Source organism: Juglans microcarpa x Juglans regia, chromosome 5D (genome assembly GCF_004785595.1).
Source record: "Juglans microcarpa x Juglans regia isolate MS1-56 chromosome 5D, Jm3101_v1.0, whole genome shotgun sequence".
Taxonomy (NCBI): Eukaryota; Viridiplantae; Streptophyta; class Magnoliopsida; order Fagales; family Juglandaceae; genus Juglans; species Juglans microcarpa x Juglans regia.
Genome location: NC_054602.1, coordinates 19,661,965 through 19,685,523, shown reverse-complemented (window position 1 = coordinate 19,685,523; position 23,559 = coordinate 19,661,965). Strand labels below are relative to the sequence as shown.

The 23,559-nt window shown below is 35.6% G+C and overlaps 1 protein-coding gene across 3 annotated transcripts; it reads left to right on the top strand.

Moving 5' to 3' along the window:
- The first annotated feature begins 7,658 nt into the window (after nt 1-7,658).
- LOC121266418 (telomerase Cajal body protein 1) lies at nt 7,659-14,384 on the top strand. 3 transcript variants are annotated; one of them, XM_041170231.1, is made up of 14 exons: nt 7,659-8,023; nt 8,135-8,197; nt 8,806-8,861; nt 9,319-9,405; nt 9,529-9,602; nt 10,640-10,722; nt 11,035-11,141; nt 11,583-11,725; nt 11,804-11,851; nt 12,214-12,266; nt 13,110-13,194; nt 13,307-13,373; nt 13,479-13,589; nt 14,114-14,384. In XM_041170231.1, exons 1-14 carry the CDS (start codon nt 7,818-7,820, stop codon nt 14,236-14,238), a joined length of 1,308 nt encoding a protein of 435 aa, XP_041026165.1. In that variant the 5' UTR covers nt 7,659-7,817; the 3' UTR covers nt 14,239-14,384. The 3 variants fall into 3 exon arrangements, with proteins under 3 accessions (XP_041026165.1, XP_041026166.1, XP_041026168.1); XM_041170232.1 differs by having other exon boundaries at nt 7,660-8,023; nt 9,325-9,405; XM_041170234.1 differs by lacking the exon at nt 9,319-9,405 and having other exon boundaries at nt 7,660-8,023.
- Nucleotides 14,385-23,559: the final 9,175 nt, after the last annotated feature.

The window sequence follows — 23,559 nt, the reverse complement described above, 5'->3', positions numbered from 1 at the left end:
AAAATTATCATAAAAATTCTATAAAAAATTATAATAAAAATAATCAATGTGAAGTTATACAAATTATACAAGTTTGAATCATTTGATAAACAAGCTTGAAACGTTGTTCATGCTTGGTTTGTTTATTTAATGAATCAAACTAGAGACAATCTGTTTACAACCCTAATAATTCTCAAAGTATTGTATGTTGCAATGGGCTAGGGAAGATATCCACCCATTGAATATCACCACAGTACCACCGGCCTTAGTACGGGCGGATGGGTATCCAATTTAACTTTAATTGGGCCTCCGAGAACTAGAGAAAAAATTGTGAAATTTAAATTAAATTAAAGAGGGGAAAAAACTAGAGAGAGAGAGAGAGAGAGAGAGAGTATATTGAGTTTTATGATAAAAGGGAAAACGAACCTCTAAATCTAGAGAAAATGTGGTAAGAAGCACTATCGCATGTGGCTACTAAAAGTAAAGTCTAGAACCATCAAAAGGAAATGTCACAAACATCATGGCAATATTTTTTTAACAGTGGTGGGTGGTTCGAACCTTTTTTTTTTTTTTTTAAAACAGAAAAATTTCCTTTCTGTATTACCTCATAACTGGAACGTTGTAGAGTTTGTCTTGCAAAACAAAGGAATTAATTCCTGAAGGACCCCCTTCCATCCAAACAACCTCTTCCGACACATCAAGACCCAGCTTAGCTAAAGTATTCAGCTCCTCACAAAGCTTTACAGCTCTCCATAAAGCTTGTAACTCTGCAACTGCTGGTGTACATATACCTGCAATAGAACGACAAAGTGACAACAAAACCTCTCCTTCTTCATCCCTCACCACAATCCCTACCCCTCTTTTATTCTTTTTAGTATCCAAACTAGCATCCCAATTCACCTTCACAAAACCCCTAACTGGTTTCTTCCATTCGTCTACAACTTTCTGCATTTCCCCTCCTCTCCTAACCCCAACCAATTCCCTTTTAACCTCAACAAAAACCTTTTGACTCTCTTCAGCTTGTCGAAACAACTCCCCCGGTCCTTTGAATTTATTTTCGAAAACAAAGGCAGTTCTCCTCCACCACAAGTTCCTCATCATAGTTGCTAATAAATCAAGTTTTTGCCGTGGAAGTTTCTTTATCAGCAGCAACCATACATCTATAAATACCCCATCCATTCGATGCCATTTTTGCACTGGGCTCTTATTGTCAGCCCACACATCACCCGTAGCTATGCAACTCCACAGCACATGTCCCACTGATTCATTCTCTCTTCCACACACAGGACATAGAGGATTTTCCACTACTTTCCTTCTAAACAGATACTGTTCACAACAGATTTCCATATAAACACTTTTATCACTTCAGGTGTATTCAGCTGCCAAATACTATTCCGTACCTTTTTATCACATTTAGCCACTGAAGAACACCCTTTATCTTTGCCTTTCCTGGATCTCTCCAAGTGGTAACCACTTTTGACACTATATAAACCATCCTTAGAAAAAACCCAAATCCTCTTATCGGGGGTGCATTAGAATTACTAACTGGTATGCCACGAATAAGGTCAGTCTCCTCTTTTAAGAAAGTATCATAAACCAGCCTATGATTCCATCCACCATTAAGTATGAGTTCTTTCACTTTTGCCTCTTCACACATGTTCCTTCGAGGGGATTGAATGCTAAATTGGATGGGTTTTGGGATTCACTTGTCCTCCCAAATCTTCACCTGTTCACCATTCCCCACCCTCCAAACCAATCATTCCTTTAACAAACCAATAGAACCCCACAAACTCCTCCATATTTTTGAAGGCCCACATCCCAATTTAGCTTTCAGCAGGTCAGAGTGTTTAAAAATACTTATCTTTCAGAACCCTTGCAGTAACAGATTGTGGCATGGTCATGATCCTCCAACATTGCTTTGCCAAAAGTGCAGAGTTGAAACTTTGAAGCTCTCTGAAACCCATAACCCCTTCTGTTTTAGTAGTCCCCATTTTTGTCCAACTCTTCCATTGGATTCTATTTTCATTTTGCTGGGAACCCCACTAGAATTTAGCCATTAATGTAGAAATTTCCTTACAAAGCTTCACAGAGAGTTTAAAAACATTCATGTGATAAGTTGGGACAGCTTGTACCACTGCCTTCAACAATACTTCTTTGCCCGAGGGTGAGAGGAACTGGTTTTTCCATTTACTAATTTTATTCCACACCCTGTCTTTTATCCCTCTAAATGTATTATATTGAGATTTCCCCACCATCACAGGTAACCCCAAGTATTTTTCACAACTATTTTGGATCCCAGCCCCCACATCCACTCTAATCCTCTCCCTAACATCTGCCTTAATGTTTGAGCTAAAGAACAAAGCTGTTTTCTGCCTAGTTAAACATTGACCTGAAGCTTCCTCATATATCTACAACAATTCTTTTATCTTAAACCATTCTTGCCAAGAAGCTTACCCAAACACCAAACAGTCATTTGCAAAAAGCAGATGTGTAACTCGAATCCCACCTCTAGCCACTGAAACTCCACTCAAAACCCCATTCCTTTCAGCTTGGTTTATGAGAGTACTCAACCCTTCTGCACATAGGAGAAAAAGGTAGGGAGATAATGGGTCTCCTTGCCTGAGACCCCGACATGGTGCAAAAGAATTTCCAGGTTTTCCATTCACTACTATGGCATAGGAAACTGTTTGAACACACTGCATTATGAGACTCACCCATTTTTCACCAAAACCTAGTTTTACCATTACTGCCCTTAGAAAACTCCACTCTACTCTATCATACGCTTTTGAAATGTCAAGCTTTAAAGCCATACTCCCCTTATTTCCTCTCTTCTTATTCTTCATGGAATGGAGAATTTCATAGGCTGCAATTATTTTATCAGTAATAAGTCTCCCCGGTATAAAGGCACTTTGATTCAATGATATCACATTGTTAAGCACTTTCTTAAGTCTATTGGCCAGAGTCTTTGCAATGATTTTATAAAAAACATTGTAAAGACTAATTGGTCTAAAATCTCCAATATTTTTTGGTTCCTTTATCTTAGGGATCAGAACCACATGTGTATGATTTCAACAATTTGAGCTGCCCTTCCCCCTAAGAAAGCTTAACACTGCCTCTGTCACCTCATCCCCCACCATCTCCCAATAGTTTTGATAGAAAGACGCACCAAAACCATCTGGGCCTGGTGATTTCAAAGGCCCAATTTGTTGCATAGCTGCTACCACCTCTTCTCTGCTGTACTCACTTTGCAAATCATCATTCATCTCAGTAGTTATGCATTTCTCCATTGCACAAAGACAAGAATCAATAGCCTCCTTAGATGGGGAAGTCGATTGGTAAACTTGTCTATAGTGGGAATAAAATGCCTCTTCAATATCCTCTTGCTCCTCCCAAAGCCTACCACTAGGATCTACTAACCTGTTTAATCTGGTTTCATTTTCCTTCTTTGAGAGGCACATGCATGAAAAAACTTGGTATTTCTATCACCAAGTTTATACCAGTTTTTCTTCGCTCTTTGCTTCCATTTTAAATCCTCTTGTTCCAATAAAATCTCCACCTATTTTTGGAGCTCTTTAATAGCCTCTATGTTGTCTGGCCTCTCATTATCTTGCAGCTGTTTTATTTCCTTAGAAAGCCTATTAATTTCCTTCTCACGATTCCTTTCCTTACCCCTAGCCCATTCTTTTAAATTCCCACAGCATACTTTTAACAGCCCTTGGACTTTGCTAATAGGTTTTTCAATCTGATTCTGACCTTTCCATCCCACTCTCACCACCTCCTTACAATCTTCCTCTTTCACCCATGAGGCTTCAAAAAAGAATCTTCTCTCTCTTCTTCCAGCTACAAAGGATGTATCCTTTGCTTCAAGCAAGATGGGTATGTGATCAGAACATATTGCTACTAAATTAGTCACCTTCACCCTTTTAAACATCTCCCTCCATTCATGATTTGCCACAAATCTATCTAGTCTTTCCTTGGTGAAAGTGTGATCCTCATGCTTATTACTCCAAGTAAAAAGGCTGCCTACATACCCCAAATCAGTGAGATTTTTTCTGTTAACACCTCCCTGAATTGTCCCATCCCTTTTTCATCTCTCAATTTACCCCTTCTTTTCTCCTCTTGCACTAGTATTTCATTAAAGTCCCCTCCAATACACCAGGCCTCCCCTTTTTTTGGTTCCAAGGAAGCTAATAATTTCCAAGACAACTTCCTCTTCGAGGCCTCAGGATGCCCATAAAAGTCAGTGAAATTCCAGCCTTTCTTACTTCCCTCTCCCCTAATAAAATTGCTTATATGCCTTTGAGAATAGTGAAGAATCTCAAGATTTATGTCTTTTCCCAAAAATAATGCTAACCCACCTTTTTTCCCCACTGGTTCCACCACTAAACAACCCCCATCTCCAATCTATTTTTTAAAGCTTCTACCCTTCCTCCCTTGATCATAACTTCCATAAGAAATAAAATATTGGGTTTATTCACCTTTACTAAACTGCGAAGGGTCTGAACTGTCCGAGGGTTGCCCAACCCGCAGCAGTTCTAGCTTAAGCAATTCCTAATAATTGGCGGGGCTGGGGCTGTGTAATAGCCTATGCCATAATTTCAATGTCAATCAATTCCAAGCTCTCTCCCCTTTTTAATTTTTTAATGCTACCCTCCACAGTATTCTTGTCCTCCCTTCCTTCATTCAATCTTTTAGAAATGATTGTTTTACTGACTCCCCTTACCCCCTCCCCTCTAGCTCTCCTCTTCCATCCCCTCCCCTTTCCTTTCCCCCTTTACCCCTGCCCTCTCCCAAGCTCCATTGTATCCCTTACCACTAGAATTTCATCATCAACCCCCTCATAACTAAGTGTATTGTCTGCAACTATGAAGGTGTTAACCAAATCCTGTGTCTCAAGTCCCTCATTAACCAAAAAACTTCCCCCCTCCCCCACGCCATGACCCTTACCTTTTCCCTCTTTTACCACCCCTTCCACCTCATTCTGAATTCTCTCTAGCCCTTCAATATTGACTCTCTCGCTCTCTTCACTATTCTCAGGGGTCGCATTCTTCTCCTCCTCTTCCTCCACCACTTCTCTAACTTTCTCAATTCGACCCTGTCCCCACATTTTAGCTCTCAACCATGGACCATATTGGTCTGACCCCCCATTTTCACTTAAACATCCCTTTGACCCATGTATTATGCACCCGCACTTAAGGCAAATCCGTGGCAACTTCTCGTATTGGAAAGGGATCCACAACTTCTTCCCTTCCATATTTATTGTTCTCTCTATGCCTAGACTTCTTCTAATATCCAGAATAACCTTTACCCTCAAACACTTCCCCCACGCTACAACCCCATCTTGGATTTCTACCTCTAATACTTTACCCATGGATTCCCCCAATTTCTCTCCCATACTTCGGTTCATACAATCCAGAGGTAGGTTAAACATCTGTACCCAGAAACTCTGTTTAAAAAAATCCATCGAGTGGATTTGGGCCTTCCCCTCGTATGGTATTAACACAAACAAGTGGTTGTCAAACAACCATGGGCATCCACTCATCACCTTCTCCTTATCGAACCGATTTGCAAAGGAAATAGTAAAACAATTATTACCAAGTTCTCGGAAGGTCGGGAGTGAACGTACCTTCCAGATCTTCTCCATGGTGTTCCTAATAACCTCCTTCCTGATCCTACGGTTAGCGAATACCTTCCCCAGCAAGCTCCTTTCCCTCAAAATCTTCAGTTCATCGCTATCACTGGATGAAATTTCAATGGGTTCGCTCTCCTCCTCTCCTAAATTTAGCTTTTCTCAAATATCCTCTAACCCTTCCATGGCACTTCCCTCTGTTTACCTCAGTAAACATAGACTCTCGCAGTACCCCCACCAGAGTGAGGAATGCACTGACCACCTCCAGTGGGTGGTTCGAACCTAATTCTCCAGTTTGGAGACCAAACTTTATGCCATCTAGTTCAAAAGACTTTGGCCAATCATGATAGTGTTGAATGGCATAAAGTGTTCAGAAAGAACAACGATCTAAAATAAAAGATTTATATTAGACGTGCATGGATAAAAGTTTTGGTCTAGTGACTATCTAAATCCAAAATTCAAATCTTGAGTTTAAATAAATTCTATGAGTTATCAAATTGGCAAAATTCTATTTTCTTAAATTTGTAAGGGCTTGTTTAGCCCCTTTTAAAATTGAATGAAAATCACAAGAAAAAGAAAAGCTTCACATGGGCATCTATGATTTTTTTTGGGGAAATAAAAACCAACTTTCATTAATAGGCCTTTATGATATTTATGTCTAGTAAATGGTCCCCCTTGAGCAATATCAAATATACAATAGGAGAATTGCCATATTGTCGTTGTAATTATACAGTTCATTTTGTCTCATTAACGATATTTCATATAGTTTATAAAAAATATTAAAAATATAAACATATAAGAAATAGAGGAAAGTTAAAATTTCAATTTCCTTTTCTTTATATTTTTTAACACAATATTTATTTTAAATATCTACTTGATTATAATATAAAAATTCTATTCATAAGCCTCATACATCACACGTCACATTTTTTGTTATTTTTTAAATTTTTTCTCTTATCAAATGTATGGTATATGGATGATGAGTAGAAGAATTCAATTGTTTTAAGAAAAATAAAACCAAATAATAAAAAAAATAATAAACATTTAAAAAAATAAAAAATAAAAAATAAAAAAATTGTGATATGTATTGTGTGAGGCTTATGAATAGCAATGCTCTAATAATAAGTGGCTATCTAACTGTGAATAATATTTTTTGTTATTTTTCCGTTAATTTTCTTATTTTTCCGTTAAGTTCGTTAAATACTGTTTTACCAAAAAAACCATTAAAACTCTTAACCATTTGACGTGTAGCTCTCTTGTAGAATTTAATAAAGGATTCTATTTTACCAAAAGTTCCTTAATTTTTTGTCTTTTTTTAATATTATATTTTCTTTTTTCAGACAAATAATCTACTGACTTTTTCATTTTTTTTTATTTAAATCATTATGTCAAGTGTACCTCGAAACTAACGCACCCAGAGCCATTTTCTAATATGTGTGTGTGTGTGTATATATATATATATATATATATATTAATAAATCAAGTCAATGTAATGATAACAAAATAATAGTATAACTGAAGTGGATAAATATATGAGTGATACATAGTGCGGGACGGGGCGGACCCTTCCTTACACCCCGCCCCGCATCATGCGGAGTATGGGTTTTCAACCCCGCCTCCTGCCCCAGTATTGAGGGGTGGGATCGAAACTGTACCCCGTTCAAGCCACACGATCTATTGGATCTAAAAATTATTTTTTGGTCTAAAAAATTTTTTTTGTCCCAAATTATAATATAATTTAAATTAAAAATATAAAAAAATTTAAACTCATTAAAGTTATATTTTGTATTGCATTGACTTCTTAGACTAACCTTTATATAAGAAATTAAGATAATACAATAGTCATACTTAAATAATATGAGATTTAATATAAATATTTATATAAATATTTAAATTTAATTTTTTATATATGGAAAGGATGGAGCGAGAGCAATAGCGAGACTTCGTTGGAATCAGCCCGCCCCCGCATGAGATAGCCCGCCCGCTCAAGCGGGAATGCCCCGCTGTCCAGTCCTCAGGAAATATTTGAAGATATAAAAAAAATACATAAAAGTAAAAATAAAAAACGACTCATTCACCCATTAAACGTCAGTCAGTGTCGACCGCAGGCGCAGCTCCGACTTCCATTTTACCGCCCAATACCAAAAATCTCAGACGGAGACGAAGGCTCGAAGTCCGAGGCCAAAGAGACGCTGCGTTTTGGTCGACAATGTCTGTAACGGAAGCAGTGGGAGAAGAAGCGGAGAATCACCCGTCCGATTCCCCATCGGGAGTCGCAGAAATGACTCAACCTACACAGGAAGAGTACTCGTGGCCTGTGATTCGGTTCGATGTTCCGCCACATAGAACCTACCATTTCTACCACCAGTACAGAACTGCTACAAACCCTAACAATTTTCTTAAAGGCGTAAAATGGTACATATAATAATCTCCCTAGTGCACTCCGACCAATTTTTTTCTTTTTTAAATTTATTTTAATTTTTTTTTTAGCATTTTGGACTTTTGAGTTTATTTATGAGGTTGAAGGTCACCAGATGGGTCGCGTTTCCTTACAAGCTCTGAGGACAATACACTTCGCACGTTCACATTGTGAGTTTTTTATACTGTTTATTTGCCCTTTTCCTTTCCTTCTTCTTTTTATGATTTACAGAGATTCCAAGGTTCGATAGAGCAATGCAACTTGTATTTTGAAGAAATGAGGGCTGCTTGGGTATCATTGTGGAATCAATTTTCTTGCTTTTAAGTCTGAATTTAATGCTTTAAAGAAAAGAGACCAAAGAAAATATTATCTGAGAATGCTAGAAGTGGACTCCTAAGAAGCATGTTAAGAACGCGTCCAATGAATTATCACCCGTGTTGCATTACACCATATCAGCCTTTTTTGCTCATGCTTCTATGTGCACTACTATGTCATTTGTTCGTGTGTCATTTGTTCGTGTGTCATGAGCTAATGGTAATTTTTTCAAAGGACCAAAAACAAAGGATAAGATGCTGCTATGATAGTATTTTGGAAAAAAATTCTCTTGATTTTATTTTTAAAGGCAAAAAGCTATTCCGAGAATGCTATAGAGAGAGAACTTGTAAGACTATGGTTAGGAAGACTGGTTTTTTCTCCCAATTCTTTAGTGTCATTTTGATGCATTATATGAGATAATGGATAATTTTTTAAATTACTGAGTATTTCTTTTCTTTAATAGACCGGATTATGGAAGTGATGGTGATGTTAGCAATTGTTATACAGCTTCTGATGAAGGTAAGTTTACACTTAGGCAATACATGAATGTTATAATTTAGAGAAATGATATTTGCAGTTATGGAGTACGCAGTGCTGCACAATCTCTTTGAAAAAAATGAGTAAATACGGGACCCGCATGAAAAAAAAACTAATTTTTTAATAGTAGGTCCCACTCTTTTTCAAAACGATTGTATGACGCTTGCGCACTCTACGACTATATGTAGCATTACTCTATAATTTGTTACCCTATTCCATTAGCTCCCTTTGAGGATGGTGTCAAGTAACACATAATAAGGGGTACTACCGTCCAAGTTTATTGCTGAAGTTTCACTTCACTGAGAATGATTTAACAAGAATCCTGACTTTTTCAAACTGATGTATAAAAGCTAATTTTGGGTTCTTTTTCACCTAAGTTTGTTGTGATCACATGCTTTACTTTTTCTTTGTACATATGAATTTATTTTGCAACTCTAAGATGCAGATTCCTATGCTGCAAACCTTGTCATGAATGAGGGAGAGTCTGTGTACGACTTCTGTTGGTATCCATATATGTCTACTTTAGGTGCTTCTATAATCTCTCTTCTTTTTCTATGACTTATATATTTGTGGTTACATAGATTGCTTTTGCAATTGACTGATGATATTATAAATGGAAGTTTGATATGAGTATTGATTTACATTTCAGACCCAGTTAGCTGCGTTTTTGCAAGTACTGCTCGTGACCATCCCATTCATCTTTGGGATGTTACTTCAGGCAAGGTGCTTAGTTATTATTGCTTATATGTAAATGAGATTAGTGTTTTAGCAAGATAACAAGCTCTAAGACTTGAAAAGGGGCTCTAAGGCAAGGCAAAGCTCAAGTACATTGGTTATATACAAGTGAAAAACCTAGTTAGAATTATAAGCTGATAAAGAGAAAATCATGGACATTTAGTACATTAAAGTCTATCGTGTAAGCCCAAAGAAATGCTAAAGAAGAAAATTTTAATTTCATCCTTACTTCGCTCAAGGTTCTCAAAGATTCTATTGTTTCGTTCGCTCTAAATGCACCATGGTAAGCATATGGGAGCCATCTTCCCTATTGTTGCTATTTGTGGACTGCCACACAGACCTCACCAAGATGCAAGCAAGTCAACCACCCTTCTTGGCATGACCCATGCTAACCCCTCCCTACCAAAGAAATTGTTCCAGAGAGCCCGAGCAACATCACAGAGAAGTGACAAATGATCTACTTCTGCACCGTTCTTTTTACACATACAACATCAATCGACCACAATGATCCAATGTTCCCTTAGGTTATCTACAACAAGGATCTTTCCTAAAGAAGTTTTCCAGACAAAAGCTGCTGCATTACAGAGCCCCATAGTCCTCCAAATACTTCTCTAAGGAAAATGTTCTCTCTCTTGTATAGCAAGAACCTTATGGAATGACCAGATGGTAAACTTCAATTTCTTAGAAGGGCTTCAAAGGGCCATGTCTCCACCTCCGATCCTTGGCCTAGAAGAGTACAATAGGTTAAAACATTCTATGATAAAATCAATTTCTTAATTGTGGGCTGCTCTTAATAAATTGACCTTCCATTGGTGAAAAAGGGTTTCTAGCATAACACTATTCACGCTATTCTATGGGTTCTCCCTCCTTTCCTGCATCATAAAGGCATTGTGGGTCCAACCCTTAACATTCACAACATGTATATTCAGATCACCATTTTTGAAGTCTGCATGCTCTTTTGATTATTTATGGTTTCTATATAAATATATCTGGTTAATGACCATTGCCTTTGACTGAAATTTCAGCTGCGTTGCACATACCGGGCTTATGATTCCATGGACGAAATAACGGCTGCATTTTCAATTGCATTCAATCCCACTGGGACGAAGTAAGCAAGATTTTTAGGATGGTACATGATTTGAAGTGCTTCATTTCAGCTTTTATATCAGAATTAAAATGGCATTGACTCTTGGACTGCGGTGCATGAAATTATCACTTTCGAATCCAATGAGATGCTAATATTTTATAATGGAATTGTGGTTGGTGCATCATTTAAAATTTCTGTTTATAATTGGACTTTAAAATTTCCCCATAGTTCTTGTTTCATATAAACCAGCAGTCTAACTAGGGTGTATACATGCCATGGACATTGTCATTGGGTGCCAATTAACGGATGATCCAATGATTTTTGGTCACATAGGATATTTGCTGGATACAACAAAGCTGTTAGGGTGTTTGACCTACATCGCCCTGGTAGGGATTTTAAACAACATTCAACACTTCAAGGGAATAAAGAAGGCCTCACAGGTACATGCTCTTAGCAACCTAAGGCCTTGTTTGGATGTTGAGATGAGATGGGAAATCTGTGAATAGTAGTGAAATAGTATGTGAATAGTAGTGAAATGGTTTGAGTTAAGATGTTTTATGGGGTTTTGGGAAAGGAGAGAGAAAAAGTTGAATAAAAAAATTAGAAAGTTAAAATATTATTATAATTTTTTTTTTTTTTTTTGAATTTGAAAAAGTTGAATTATTTTTTGTGTTTTGTTTGGAAGTTTGGGAAAAGTGAAATGATTAGATGAAAAAGTTAAAAATTTGAAATTGAAAAGTGTTGGTGTTTGGATGAGATGAGATGGGTTGAGACCATCTTAACATCCAAATGGGGCCTAAGTGAAATTTTCTATTGACAAATCTAATGATGAATGATGTATCCTGGTTCTTTTTTTTTTTTTTTATATATACTATTTACAGGCATTATATCTGCACTGGCTTTTTGCCCAACTCAGAGTGGATTGCTAGCTATGGGTTCTTACAGTCAGACTACTGCAATATATAGAGAAGATAATATGGAACTTTTATATGTTTTGCATGGTCAAGAAGGTGGGATTACACATGTAAGTCAGTGTTCCCATTATTTACTTCATTATAATTTTTCTAACTAGAAGAAAGTCAAAAATAATTTTCCATCACAGGTCCAGTTCTCAAAAGATGGAAACTATTTATATACAGGAGGCCGCAAGGTAAATATTGTAAATGTTCCATCTCTCAGTTCAAGTTGTTAGACTCAACTCAATACAAAAAAAAAAAAAAAAAAAACTACTGTTTATTTTTATGGGTTAAATTATTAACTTTTCCCTTTGAGCCCATAAATAGCATCTTTTGATCAAATGTGATTGGTTTATCCGTCCATTTTTCATCCAAGCAATGTTAAATTTAGATTTTCTGACATTCAATCTCCTTGAAGATCTCTTTCCATGATTTCCTTGTATCACTAGACACTCATGCTTAGTTGTCACTCTTGTATGTGTCAAATACTTGGGCTATGCCTATCTATATCATCAATAAAATTTTTGTTTACTTGTAAAAAATATTTTCCTTGAAGGATCCTTATATACTGTGCTGGGATATACGCAAAGCTGTTGATGTTGTGTACAAGTAAGTAGTTTCATTTAACCTGGAGAAGCTCTCTTATTTTTCCTTCTCTCTTTTAAGATTTTAGCATATGGTGTATATATATAAACAACTAAAGAACAGTCACAGCCAACCCCCTAACAAAGTTGTTTCTTAGAGCTTTGGAACATCCCCACACTTAAGTTCAAAATTCATGGAAGAAAATGAAACCTTGATCTTAAATTTTAAATTTTGATTATAATAGGACATGTTCTCCTGCTTCTGCATTAAAAAAGAGCAAGTAGGTGCTTATCCAAATAATAAAGAGAAAAAAAGGGGGGGGGGGGGGGTGTTTAAAATCATTGATCTTATGGGCAGGGGCCAATGTTTGTAATGGAAATGTCCATGACTTTCTTTCTTTTTTTTTTTTTTTTGATCGATAAAAGATAGATGATATCTTTTATACCTAGGATTTCCCTTGTATACTCCCTCTGTACTTGTGGGCTGTGCCTATTTCTATGAATAAAACTTCTTGATTACCTATCAACAAAAATAAAAAAGGGGAGGGGAGGGGGGGGGGGGGGGGGAATTGGTGCCTGGCTCTCTTATCTGCTTTAACCTGCTTTCCCTAAGGAGTTTTTATATCTTTTTATGTCATTAAATGCCATCTGAGGCAAAACATTAGATTTATTATTGATATATGAAACCAAGAGTTTGTAATTTCCCAAATGACTTCCCAATATTACTGCTCATATTGTGAATTATGATACAGCATTGTGTAATTTTTGTATGCTTAGGCCTGTCTTTTCAGTTGCAATTGATACAAGATTGTTGTTACTAACAAATGACATTAAAGTACTCTTTTTTTCTTATGCACCTTGTGATTAGGTTGTATAGATCATCGGAGTATACCAACCAGCGGATATTGTTTGATATTGAGCCCTTGGGTAGATACCTCGGTACAGGTGGTCAGGTACTCTTGTAACCTCTATTCATTTTCTCTGTGCCAAATATCATGATATTACCTAATTCGCATCCCATTTTTATAAACTCGCTGCTTATTTATTATTGCATTTTGGCTTCAGGATGGTTTCGTTCATATATATGATCTTCAAACCGGGCATTGGGTATCAAGTTTTCAAGCTGCATCAGGTTTGATTTTTCATCTCCTGTAAAATGTGGCTGCTTTAATTTTTGCATATACCATTATTTTGTTCTAGAACTGATTAGTTTTGATCTGTCCTCTTCACTATACAGACACTATAAGTGGGTTCTCTTTCCATCCATATCTGCCGATGGCTGCCTCCTCATCAGGCCACCGAAGATACGTAGTTCCTGATGATGTCCACGAGGATGTGCCTTTGAGTGGTACCTTAGTAACTCTAATGCTTCAAATTATGTTATTTTGGAGATGTTTCTAAGATTTGCAATGTCTTTCCTTGCACTATCGAGCTTGTTTGTGTTTTATTTTCTCAAAAATACCTTTGGAGTTTTAGTGCATCTTTTTATGACTATTTGAGAGTGCTGGTGTTAATTTGCCACTTAGAATATTATTGTTTTGATTCGAATGGTAATGGAATATACATATGATTTATTGAAGTCAAAAGTCAATTTCTTTGTTTTAATGTCTAGCAGCATTTTGAGTTGTAAGACAGTAGGGTTAAAAGCATGGTAAAATTGGTGGTCGACACATTTGTTTTAAGCCTCTTAAAGTTTTAGATTGGCTTTGATGTATTCTGAACTTCATTTGCTCTGATGGAATGACAGAATTGAAGATTGGTTCATTAGAATGGAATATTGTATGTGTTTTTGGTATTTTATTGATTACTTTTGTTCTGGTCTCACTGAGGAGTCTATTTCCCTTTAAAAATTTGTTACCTTTTTTCATGTAGGCAATGAAAATTGTGCTTCTGTGTGGAGTTTCACAACTGCTTCAATTGTGGAGAATGATGCTGATACGAATGACCATGATTTTAACAGTCTGTCAGAACATGAAAACCTGCACCAGGATCCTTGAGTCGTCGTTTGTGACAATCTTGTGTTTACTCAAGTTTCTGAACTTCATATAAGCTCATGTTACAAGTACTGATTGAAAAAGCTAGCAAGTGGAGGCTTTGCTAATTTAACTTATGTTTTAGTTTATGTCAAATGTAGTTTTAAGCATATTATTTGTACTCTCTCTCTCTCTCTCTCTCTCTCTCGTGTTGGGATTGAACTGTAACTTTTGGCTGTTTTTCCTTTTCTGGGAATGTTCGATGAATGTACCATAAACAGCATTCCATCAAGGCCTATTGAACTCTGACTAATGCCACAGACAAACAGCCATGATAATCGTGCTTTACCTATTCATGGAGTAGGATCACATAAAGCATATTTTAATTGAAACATGATTTTAAAGCAACAAGGAATGGAATACCGACTTTCCTTGTTGAATTGGTCTTGGATATGATTACTTCCCCTCTTAAAACTTTTTCAAGTTTGCTTTAAAAAGCCTGAGATTGGGGCTGAATAGCTTTTAATCTACAATGTACGTTTTACTTTTCCCCCGTGTGGTAGTATCCGAAACAGACGAGGGTTGCGGCTATAGGAAACTGATCAATTACCCTTTTTTTTTTATTTCTTTTTTATAATCATGTTTTAAATGGAAGATATTTATTAAAAACAATTACAAAAGTATTGTAATTTTATCAAAAGATATAGAGCTAAACAGTAAACACTATCAAATTAACAACAAAAGAGAACTTTGGAGACCTCATAATCATCTGTTACCCATAAAATTTTCAGTGCAACATATTTTGCTTCTATCGTGCCACCTAAACATTTTTTAAATATTTTTTTTTATAATTATTCGAATAATTTTAATTTTCCTCGGGCTTTTTTTATTTTTCATTTAGTTTTATTTATACAACCCTCATAACACACAAAAGACTCTTCGGTACATGAGATTTTATAGGCCAGAAACACTCCTACTTTCATTTATAACATTTTTGTCATCTTTTCATTAAGATAAATATTTTAACCACAAATAAATTACACAAAAATAATCCTACAAATGAACGTGGCTTGATGTGGCTAAATCACGTCATCCATTTATGTGTTGAATGATCATAAATTTAATATAATTTGAAATGTTATGGAATTTTAAAAGTCGAAAGCACAAAGTCCGTTTTGATAGTGAAAATGTTTCATCTCATCTCATCATTGTGCGTATTGGTAAAATGTGATAACTACTAGCTAATAACTATAAAATGCTTAACTGCCCAAATTAAGACCATTCTATTTAAAACTTAACTTGTGATTTCAATTCCTTCACAAGATGGAGTACTTTAAGAAATTTGAATATCTATTGTACTCCATCCTATTTTCTAGGTTTCAGTGTCTTTGGCAAGTAATTTTAGAGCTAGGTCGACAGCACCAAGAACACTCGTCCATAAATCGATGACTAGCACAAATAAAATAAAAAAAATATAACCAATGTTTTTTAGAGCGGGAGTCAGAATCCTGGATACCGACTCCCACAAAGTCGATGCTCAACCCTACTCATATGGTAAATACTATTCCAACATTAACCAAGAAGAAAACCGGATAGGATCCTCCAAAGGTTTAAGTCGTCTATCCTTGTGGAGTTTAAATCACAACTATTTATTTTAAATTAAATGAGTGAGATTAGGTTGTTCAACCATAAAAATATTCACATTGAGTTGGTAAAATGTGCTAACTAATTAGAGTAAATGTTGAACGGTCCAATTTTGACCATTTTAATTAAAATTAACCCTAGTAATTCAATTTCTTTACAAGGTGGAGTATGTTAAAAAATATGAACATCTCAATCCATTGTACTCTATCCCGATTTCTATTTAGGTTTACTGGTCTTTAGCAGGTAGGTCTAAAGCTAAATCAACTACTCCAAGAGTACTCCTCCATAAACTGGTTACTAGTACAAATAAAATAAAGAAATGTAACCAACGTTTATTAGAAAATAATATCCAATATTATATTCCATAGTCACAACTCTTCATCCCTCTCATTGGTTAGAATGATGTGCAATGTTATGTTTTATTCCATCTAACATCTCAAAAGGTTCACCAGAAACCCGAAAGAGTGTTTAACACATTGAACACAATAAAAGAGAAAGAGAAAAATATAAGGGCAGTTTAAATTTAAAGAGTCAAAATATGTTAGTTTTCCACTTGTTAAACCGTGTACAACTGGAATGACAACTAGTTTTATGTTACCAAGTCCTGGAAATATGTCCTTTATCAAATTTCTAAATAAAGAAAAAAGAAAGTCCAAGTCCAACTACGATCCGGCTTTCAACCCATTTCAATAGAGTCGGATCGGATTATTGGTAATTCAAAGGTGGAGTTGAAGTTCAGATAAAGAGTCAAACTAAATCGGAGTCGGAGTCAGGTTCCTTGATACCAACTCGGAAAAAGTTGATTCTCAACCCTACTCATACAATAAATAATATCCCAAAATTAATCAAGAGGAAAATCGAATAGGATCCACCAAGGATTCAAGTAGTCTATCGTTGTGGAGTTTAAATCACAACTATTGATTATGAATTAAATGTATGAAATTAGGTGATTCAACATTTACTACCTTAAAAATGTACACATTGTACGTGTTGGTAAAATGTGGTAACTAATAACTAATAACTATAAAATGTTGAACTGCCCAAATAAAGACCATTCTATTTTTATTTTTTGACCATTCTATTTAAAACTTAAACCTTGTGATTTGAATTCTTTCACAAGATGGAGTATGTTAAGAAGTTGGAACATCTATTGTACTCCATCCCATTTTCTATCTAGGTTTACTGGTCTTTGACAGGTAGTTTTAGAGCTAGATCAACAGCATTAAATAACACTCATCCATAAATCGATTACTAGCACGAATAAAATAAAGAAATATAACTAACATTTTTTAGAGTCGGAGTCGGAATCCTGGATACTGACTCCCACAAAGTCAACGCTCAACCCTACTCATATGGTAAATACCATTCCAAAATTAACCAAGAAGAAAACCGAATAGGATCCTCCAGAGGTTCAATTAGTCTATTCTTGTGGAGTTTAAATCATAACTATTGATTTTGAATCAAATGAATGAGATTATGTTGTTCAACCATAAAAAGTATACACATTGAGTTGGTAAAATGACTTTACTGAATAGAGTAAATGTTGAACGACCCACATTATGACTATTCTATTTAAAAATTGACCCTTGTGATTTCAATTTTATTCACAAGGTGGAGTACGTTAAGAAATTTGAATATCTCAATCCATTGTACTCTATTCCGAATTCTATCTAGGTTTATTGGTTTTTAGCAGATAGGTCTAGAGCTAGATCAACTACTCCAAGAGCACTCCTCCATAAACCAGTTAATAGTACAAATAAAATAAAGAAATGTAACCAATGTTTATTAGAAAATAATGTGCAATATTATACTCTACAGTCACAACTCTTCATCCTTCTCATTGGTTAGAATGATGTGCAATGTTATGCTTTGTTCCATTTAACATCTCAAAAGGTTAACCAGAAATCAGAAATAGTGTTTAACATATTGAACACTATAAAAGATAGAGAAATGTAAGGAGAGTTTAAATATAACGAGAAAAAAATATGTTAGTTTTCCTCTTGTTAAACCGTGTACAACTAGAATGACAACTAGTTTTCTCTTACCAAGTCTTGGAAAGATTTAGGGTTCTAAATCCGAACACTCAGAAATAGTAAAATACAAACTACAAAAAAAAAAAAAAAAAAAAAAAAAAAACAAATAGAGAGAAGAGATAATTTCAAACACATGCACAAATCAATCCACAGCACATAAATTCACAATCATTCTCATCCTCTATCTCCGATTCAACCCATCCTTCCTCCAATCTCCAATCCAAAACTCAAAAAATAAAATCTAGGGTTTCGAATGTCTTACCTTTGAGTGGCGGCAAATGCGAAGTTGCAAAATGTAAAGTTCAAATGACGGTGGAGTCCCGGTGGTGCTCGTGCAGTCATGCGAGAGGGGGAAGAAGAGAGATTGAGAGAGCGCGAGAGAGTGAGAGACAAAGAGAGAGTGAGTTTGAGAGAGAAGAGAGTTCGAGAAGGACGCGAGAGGAGGGGGAACTTAACTAAATTTGAAACGACGCCGTTTCAATTACTTATGAGTTTTTTTATTTTTATTTATTTATTTATATATATATAATTTTAATTATACATATATATTTAAGCAGGGCGGGGATTAGCCCCCTCCGTCCCCCGTCTCTGCAAGCCTCCAGGGGTGCTAGCGGGCCCCCCTCACCCTGCTCGAGTGGGTCGGAACCCCAGCCCCGCATGGGTGGGGTGGGGCAAATGGGGCAGGGTAGCAAGGTGCGGGGCCTCGTTGCCCACCCCTAACACTAGCCAAGCCATCATCATTAACATACAATTTCTTATCATATTCAAGTTTCAATAACTTTGCATCTAAAATGATGACAAGGACATACCTTCTTGCTAAAGCATCAACCACAAAATTTTTTCTTACCTTGTGTGTACTTAATTACATGAGGAAATATCTCAATGAATTGCACCCACTTGGCATGCATTCTATTCAACTTACCTTGTCTCTTCAAGTGCGTCAGTGACTCATGTTCTTCAAAGAAAGGTCAGGTAGGGATTGTCGCACTTGGCACAAAATCAATATAATGCTCTATCTCTCTAATAGGTGGCAATCTACTAAACACACCACTAGGATTCATGATCTTATATCCCTATAACAAATAAACAACAACACTAGGCAAAGAGTCGTTAAATTCGTTAGTATAAAAGCTTGCCTTAGCAAAAAAACTCACTTTTGTTTTTCTGTTTCTGTTTATTTTTCCTCTCGTGGCTCCACTCTTTTTTCTTAACTCTCAGCCACCTCTCTATTTTCCTTTTCACTCTATCTTTCTCCTTATGTTTCGGCCTCATTATTTTTTTTACTCACTCTCTTTTTCCTTTTCACTCTCCTTTTTTCTTTCACTCTCCTCTTTTTTTGAACTCTCAGCCTCACAATTGTTTTTCAACTCATTCTTTTTTTTTCTTGAGGTTTCAGCCTCACCCTCATTTTTTTTCTCTCTCTCTCTCCTCTTTGATCTCACTATTTCTTTTTTCCTCAATCTCATCCTCACTTTTACTCCCTTTTTTTTTTTTTTTTTTATCAATCTCACTTTTCAGCTTTGATTGGTCCTCATGGACATGTGTTGGAGTTAAATGAGCAAGTTTGACTATTTTTCCAACTTTTCAAAGCTGTATATGTTCCTTAACCCGTCATGGATCACCTTCCTATCATACTTCCACGGCTTTCCCAACAAAATATGGCCAGCATGCATAAACACTACATCACAAAGCACCACATCCTGGTATTTCCTAATTTAAAAAGAAACTAGAATTTGCTTGTTTACCCTAACCTCCCTACAATCACTCAACCACTGCAACTTGTATGGTCTAGGGTGTTTCAAGATTAGTAAATTCAATTTCTCAACTAAAGTAGTGCTAGCTAAATTAATACAACTCCTCCCATCAATGATAATACTACATACCTTGTTGTTGATGTGGCATCTAGTATGAAAAATGTTCTCGCTCTGCTGCTCTGTATCATCTATCTTAATTTATGTATTGAGAGCACGCCTGGCAACAAGAGACTCACCATACTTTTCATTCTTACACTTATGTTCAATACTAGGCTCACGCCTCCTCCTATCTCTCCCACCTTGCAGTTTTCTACACACTGTATCTCGTTGATCCATCCTATCCCTCACTTCACCCAACACCAAGTTCAATCGCTCAAACTGTTATTGCATGGCTTGCAACACAAATGATGAGTTATTTGCCATCCCCTTTGGTGATGAGTCACTCCTATGAGATATCGTAATGTGCTGTATAAAAAGAATGTTAGTGAAAAACCCCACACACTCCCTTACGTGTTTACACTCGAATAATGGCACGGCACTCGTGTTTCACTCTTAATTGGCTTTTTTTCGATAATAGTCTCACACTCTCTTACATTTTACTTCAATAGTTTTTTCCGCTCAAGTTCTTTAAGAACTAGTTGAACTAATCAAGACAATACAATCTTGTATTATTCCAATTAGCAATAGGTTCAAGAAACAAGAACAAGAAATAAGGAAGGAATAAAATGACACGAGACTCAAGGAATTTATACGAGGGAAAGAGTAATTATAAAACGAGATACCAACTAGAAAGATGTATTTTACCCCTTTGATGATAAAACTCAATCAACAAATATATTTCTTTCTCTTTGTTGTAACTATGTAGCAACTTTTGAATACTACATTTTCTTTTCTGAATACCAAATGATATGAACATGTAAGAATGAAATCTCTTGAACCCACAATCAATTTGAAAACTCACCCAAGAAAGCCAAAATCAAGCCAATGAAAAATTTAGACCCGTTGAGGAACTCATTTCAAGAACCTAGATTTTATGAAAATCTAGATCCGTTGAAGAACTTGTCTCAAGAACCTAAATTATAAGGAAGAACGCCACAAATGTTGTAATTTGCTTTTAATAAGTTCAAAATTTTATTCAAGAACAAGAGGAGATAAACTCAACTCACAATGAATAAATTCATCAAATTTCATAAACTAATTAAAATGAGGCTACAAAGAGTATTTAAAGCAAAACCTAATTAAAACCCTATCCAAAATAAATCCACATCTTCCAAAAATGCCCATGAGTGAATAGTGCCACAACTATAGTAACGCAGCTATAGTAACTTCTTGAAACCTTAATTCAACAAAATAAAACATATGTGGGCCAAGCATCCTGAAGCCCTATTATTCTAGACTAATTTCTATAACTAATAAAATAAGCCTCTTTAATGAAATAAATAAGTCCAATGCCTTCAATCACATAAACATAATAATAGGATCTAATTTATGTTGCACTCTTCCATAGCATGTATCACGTGGATTATCACTAGATTTCCTTCTCTCAAGCCCATCTTAAATATTCGGTTGTTGCTAGACTCGTCCCAAGTGGATTGCACCAATCCTTGCATTGCTTCCTTGCACTTAGCTCTCAATCTTGTGATTACTCCATCTGAAACATGCAAATGATCTTTAAGACTTGGTCCACCTTGGTGTCCATAAAAAACGACTAGCTTTCGGCCCATTTTACTAGACTTGGATCGGATTATGGGTAATTCAAAGTTGGAGTTGAAGCTCAGATTCAGAGTAAGACTAAATCGAAGTCAGAGTTAGATTCCTTAATACCAACTCCGAAAAAGTTGATTATCAGCCCTATTATATGATAAATAATATCCCAAAATTAATCAAGAAGAAAATCGGATAGGATCCACCAAGTGTTCAAGTAGTCTATTGTTGTGGAGTTTAAATCACAACTATTGATTATGAATTAAATGTATGAAATTAGGCGATTCAACATTTACTACCTTAAAAATGTACACAATGTATGTGTTGGTAAAATGTTGTAACTACTAACTAATAACTATAAAATGTTGAACTGCCCAAATTAAGACTATTCTATTTAAAACTTAACCCTTGTGATTTCAATTCCTTCACAAGATGGAGGACGTTAAGAAGATCGAACATCTATTGTACACCATCCCATTTTTTATTTAGGTTTACTAGTCTCTGACAAGTAGTTTGAGAGCTAGATTGACAGCACCAAGAACACTCGTCCATAAATCAATTACAAGTACAAATAAAATAAAGAAATATAACCAACAGTTTTTAGAGTCGAAGTCAGAATCCTAGATATTGACTCCTACAAAGTCGATGCTAAACCTTACTCATATGGTAAATACCATCCCAAAATTAAGCAAGAAACAAACTGGATAGGATCCTCAAGAGATTCAAGTAGTCTATCCATGTGGAGTTGAAAACACAACTATTTATTTTGAATTAAATAAGTGAGATTAGGTTGTTCAACCATAAAAATATACACATTGATTTGGTAAATAATTAGAGTAAATGTTGAACAGCCAAAATTATGACCATTCTATTTTAAAATTAACCCTTGTGATTTCAATTTCTTCACAAGGTTGAGTATGTTAAGAAATTTGAACATCTCAAACTACTTTACTGTATCCAGATTTCTATCTAGAATTACTGGTCTTTAGCAGGTTGGTCTAGAGCTAGATTGACTACTCCAAGAGCACTCAACAATAAACCAGTTGCTAACACAAATAAAATAAATAAATGTAACCAACATTTATTGGAAAATAATATGCAATATTATACTCCACAATCACAATTCTTCATCCCTCTTATTGGTTAGAATAATGTGCAATGTTATGCTTTTTTCCATCTAACATCTCAAAAGGTTTACCAGAAACCCAAAATGGTGTTTAACATATTGAACACAATAAAAAAGAAAGAAATATAAGGGGAGTTGAAATTTAAATAGTCAAAATTTGTTAGTTTTCCTTCTGTTAAACCATGTACAGCTTGAATGACAACTAGTTTTATGTTACAAGGTCTTGAAAAGATGTCATTTATCAATTTTTTTTTTTAAAAAGTCCAAGTTCAACTACGATCTGACTTTTGGCCCATTTTAATAGAGTCGGATCGGATTATAGGTATTTAAAGTTGGAGTTGAAGTTTAGATTTTGAGTAAAACAAAATCGGAGACAGAGTCGGATTCCTTGATACCGACTCTGAAAAGTCGATTCTCAGCCCTACTCATATGATAAATAATATCCCAAAATTAAATGAGAAGAAAATTGGATAGGATCCACCAATGGTTCAAGTAGTCTATCGTTGTTGAGTTCATATTAAAACTATTGATTTTGAATTAAATGAATGAAATTAGGCGATTCAACATTACTCATATGATAAAAAGTATCCTAATATTAAACAAGAAGAAAATCGGATAGGATCCACCAAGAGTTGAAAGAGTATATCGTTGTGGAGTTTAAATCACAACTATTGATTTTGAATTAAATGAATGAAATTAGGCAATTCAACATTTACTACCTTAAAAATGTACACATTGTACGTGTTGGTAAAATGTGGTAACTACTAACTAATAACTATAGAATGTTGAACTGTCCAAATTGAGACAATTCTATTTAAAACTTAACCCTTGTGATTTCAATTCCTTGAAAAGGTGGAGGACGCTAAGAAGTTCGAACGTCTATTGTACACCATCCCATTTTCTATTTGGGTTTACTCATCTTTTACAGGTAGTTTGAGAGCTAGATCGACAGCACCAAGAACACTCGTCCATAAATTGATTACTAGCAACAATAAAATAAAGAAATATAACCAACATTTTTTAGAGTCGGAGTTGGAATCCTGGATACCGACTCCCACAAAGTCGATGTTGAACCTTACTCATA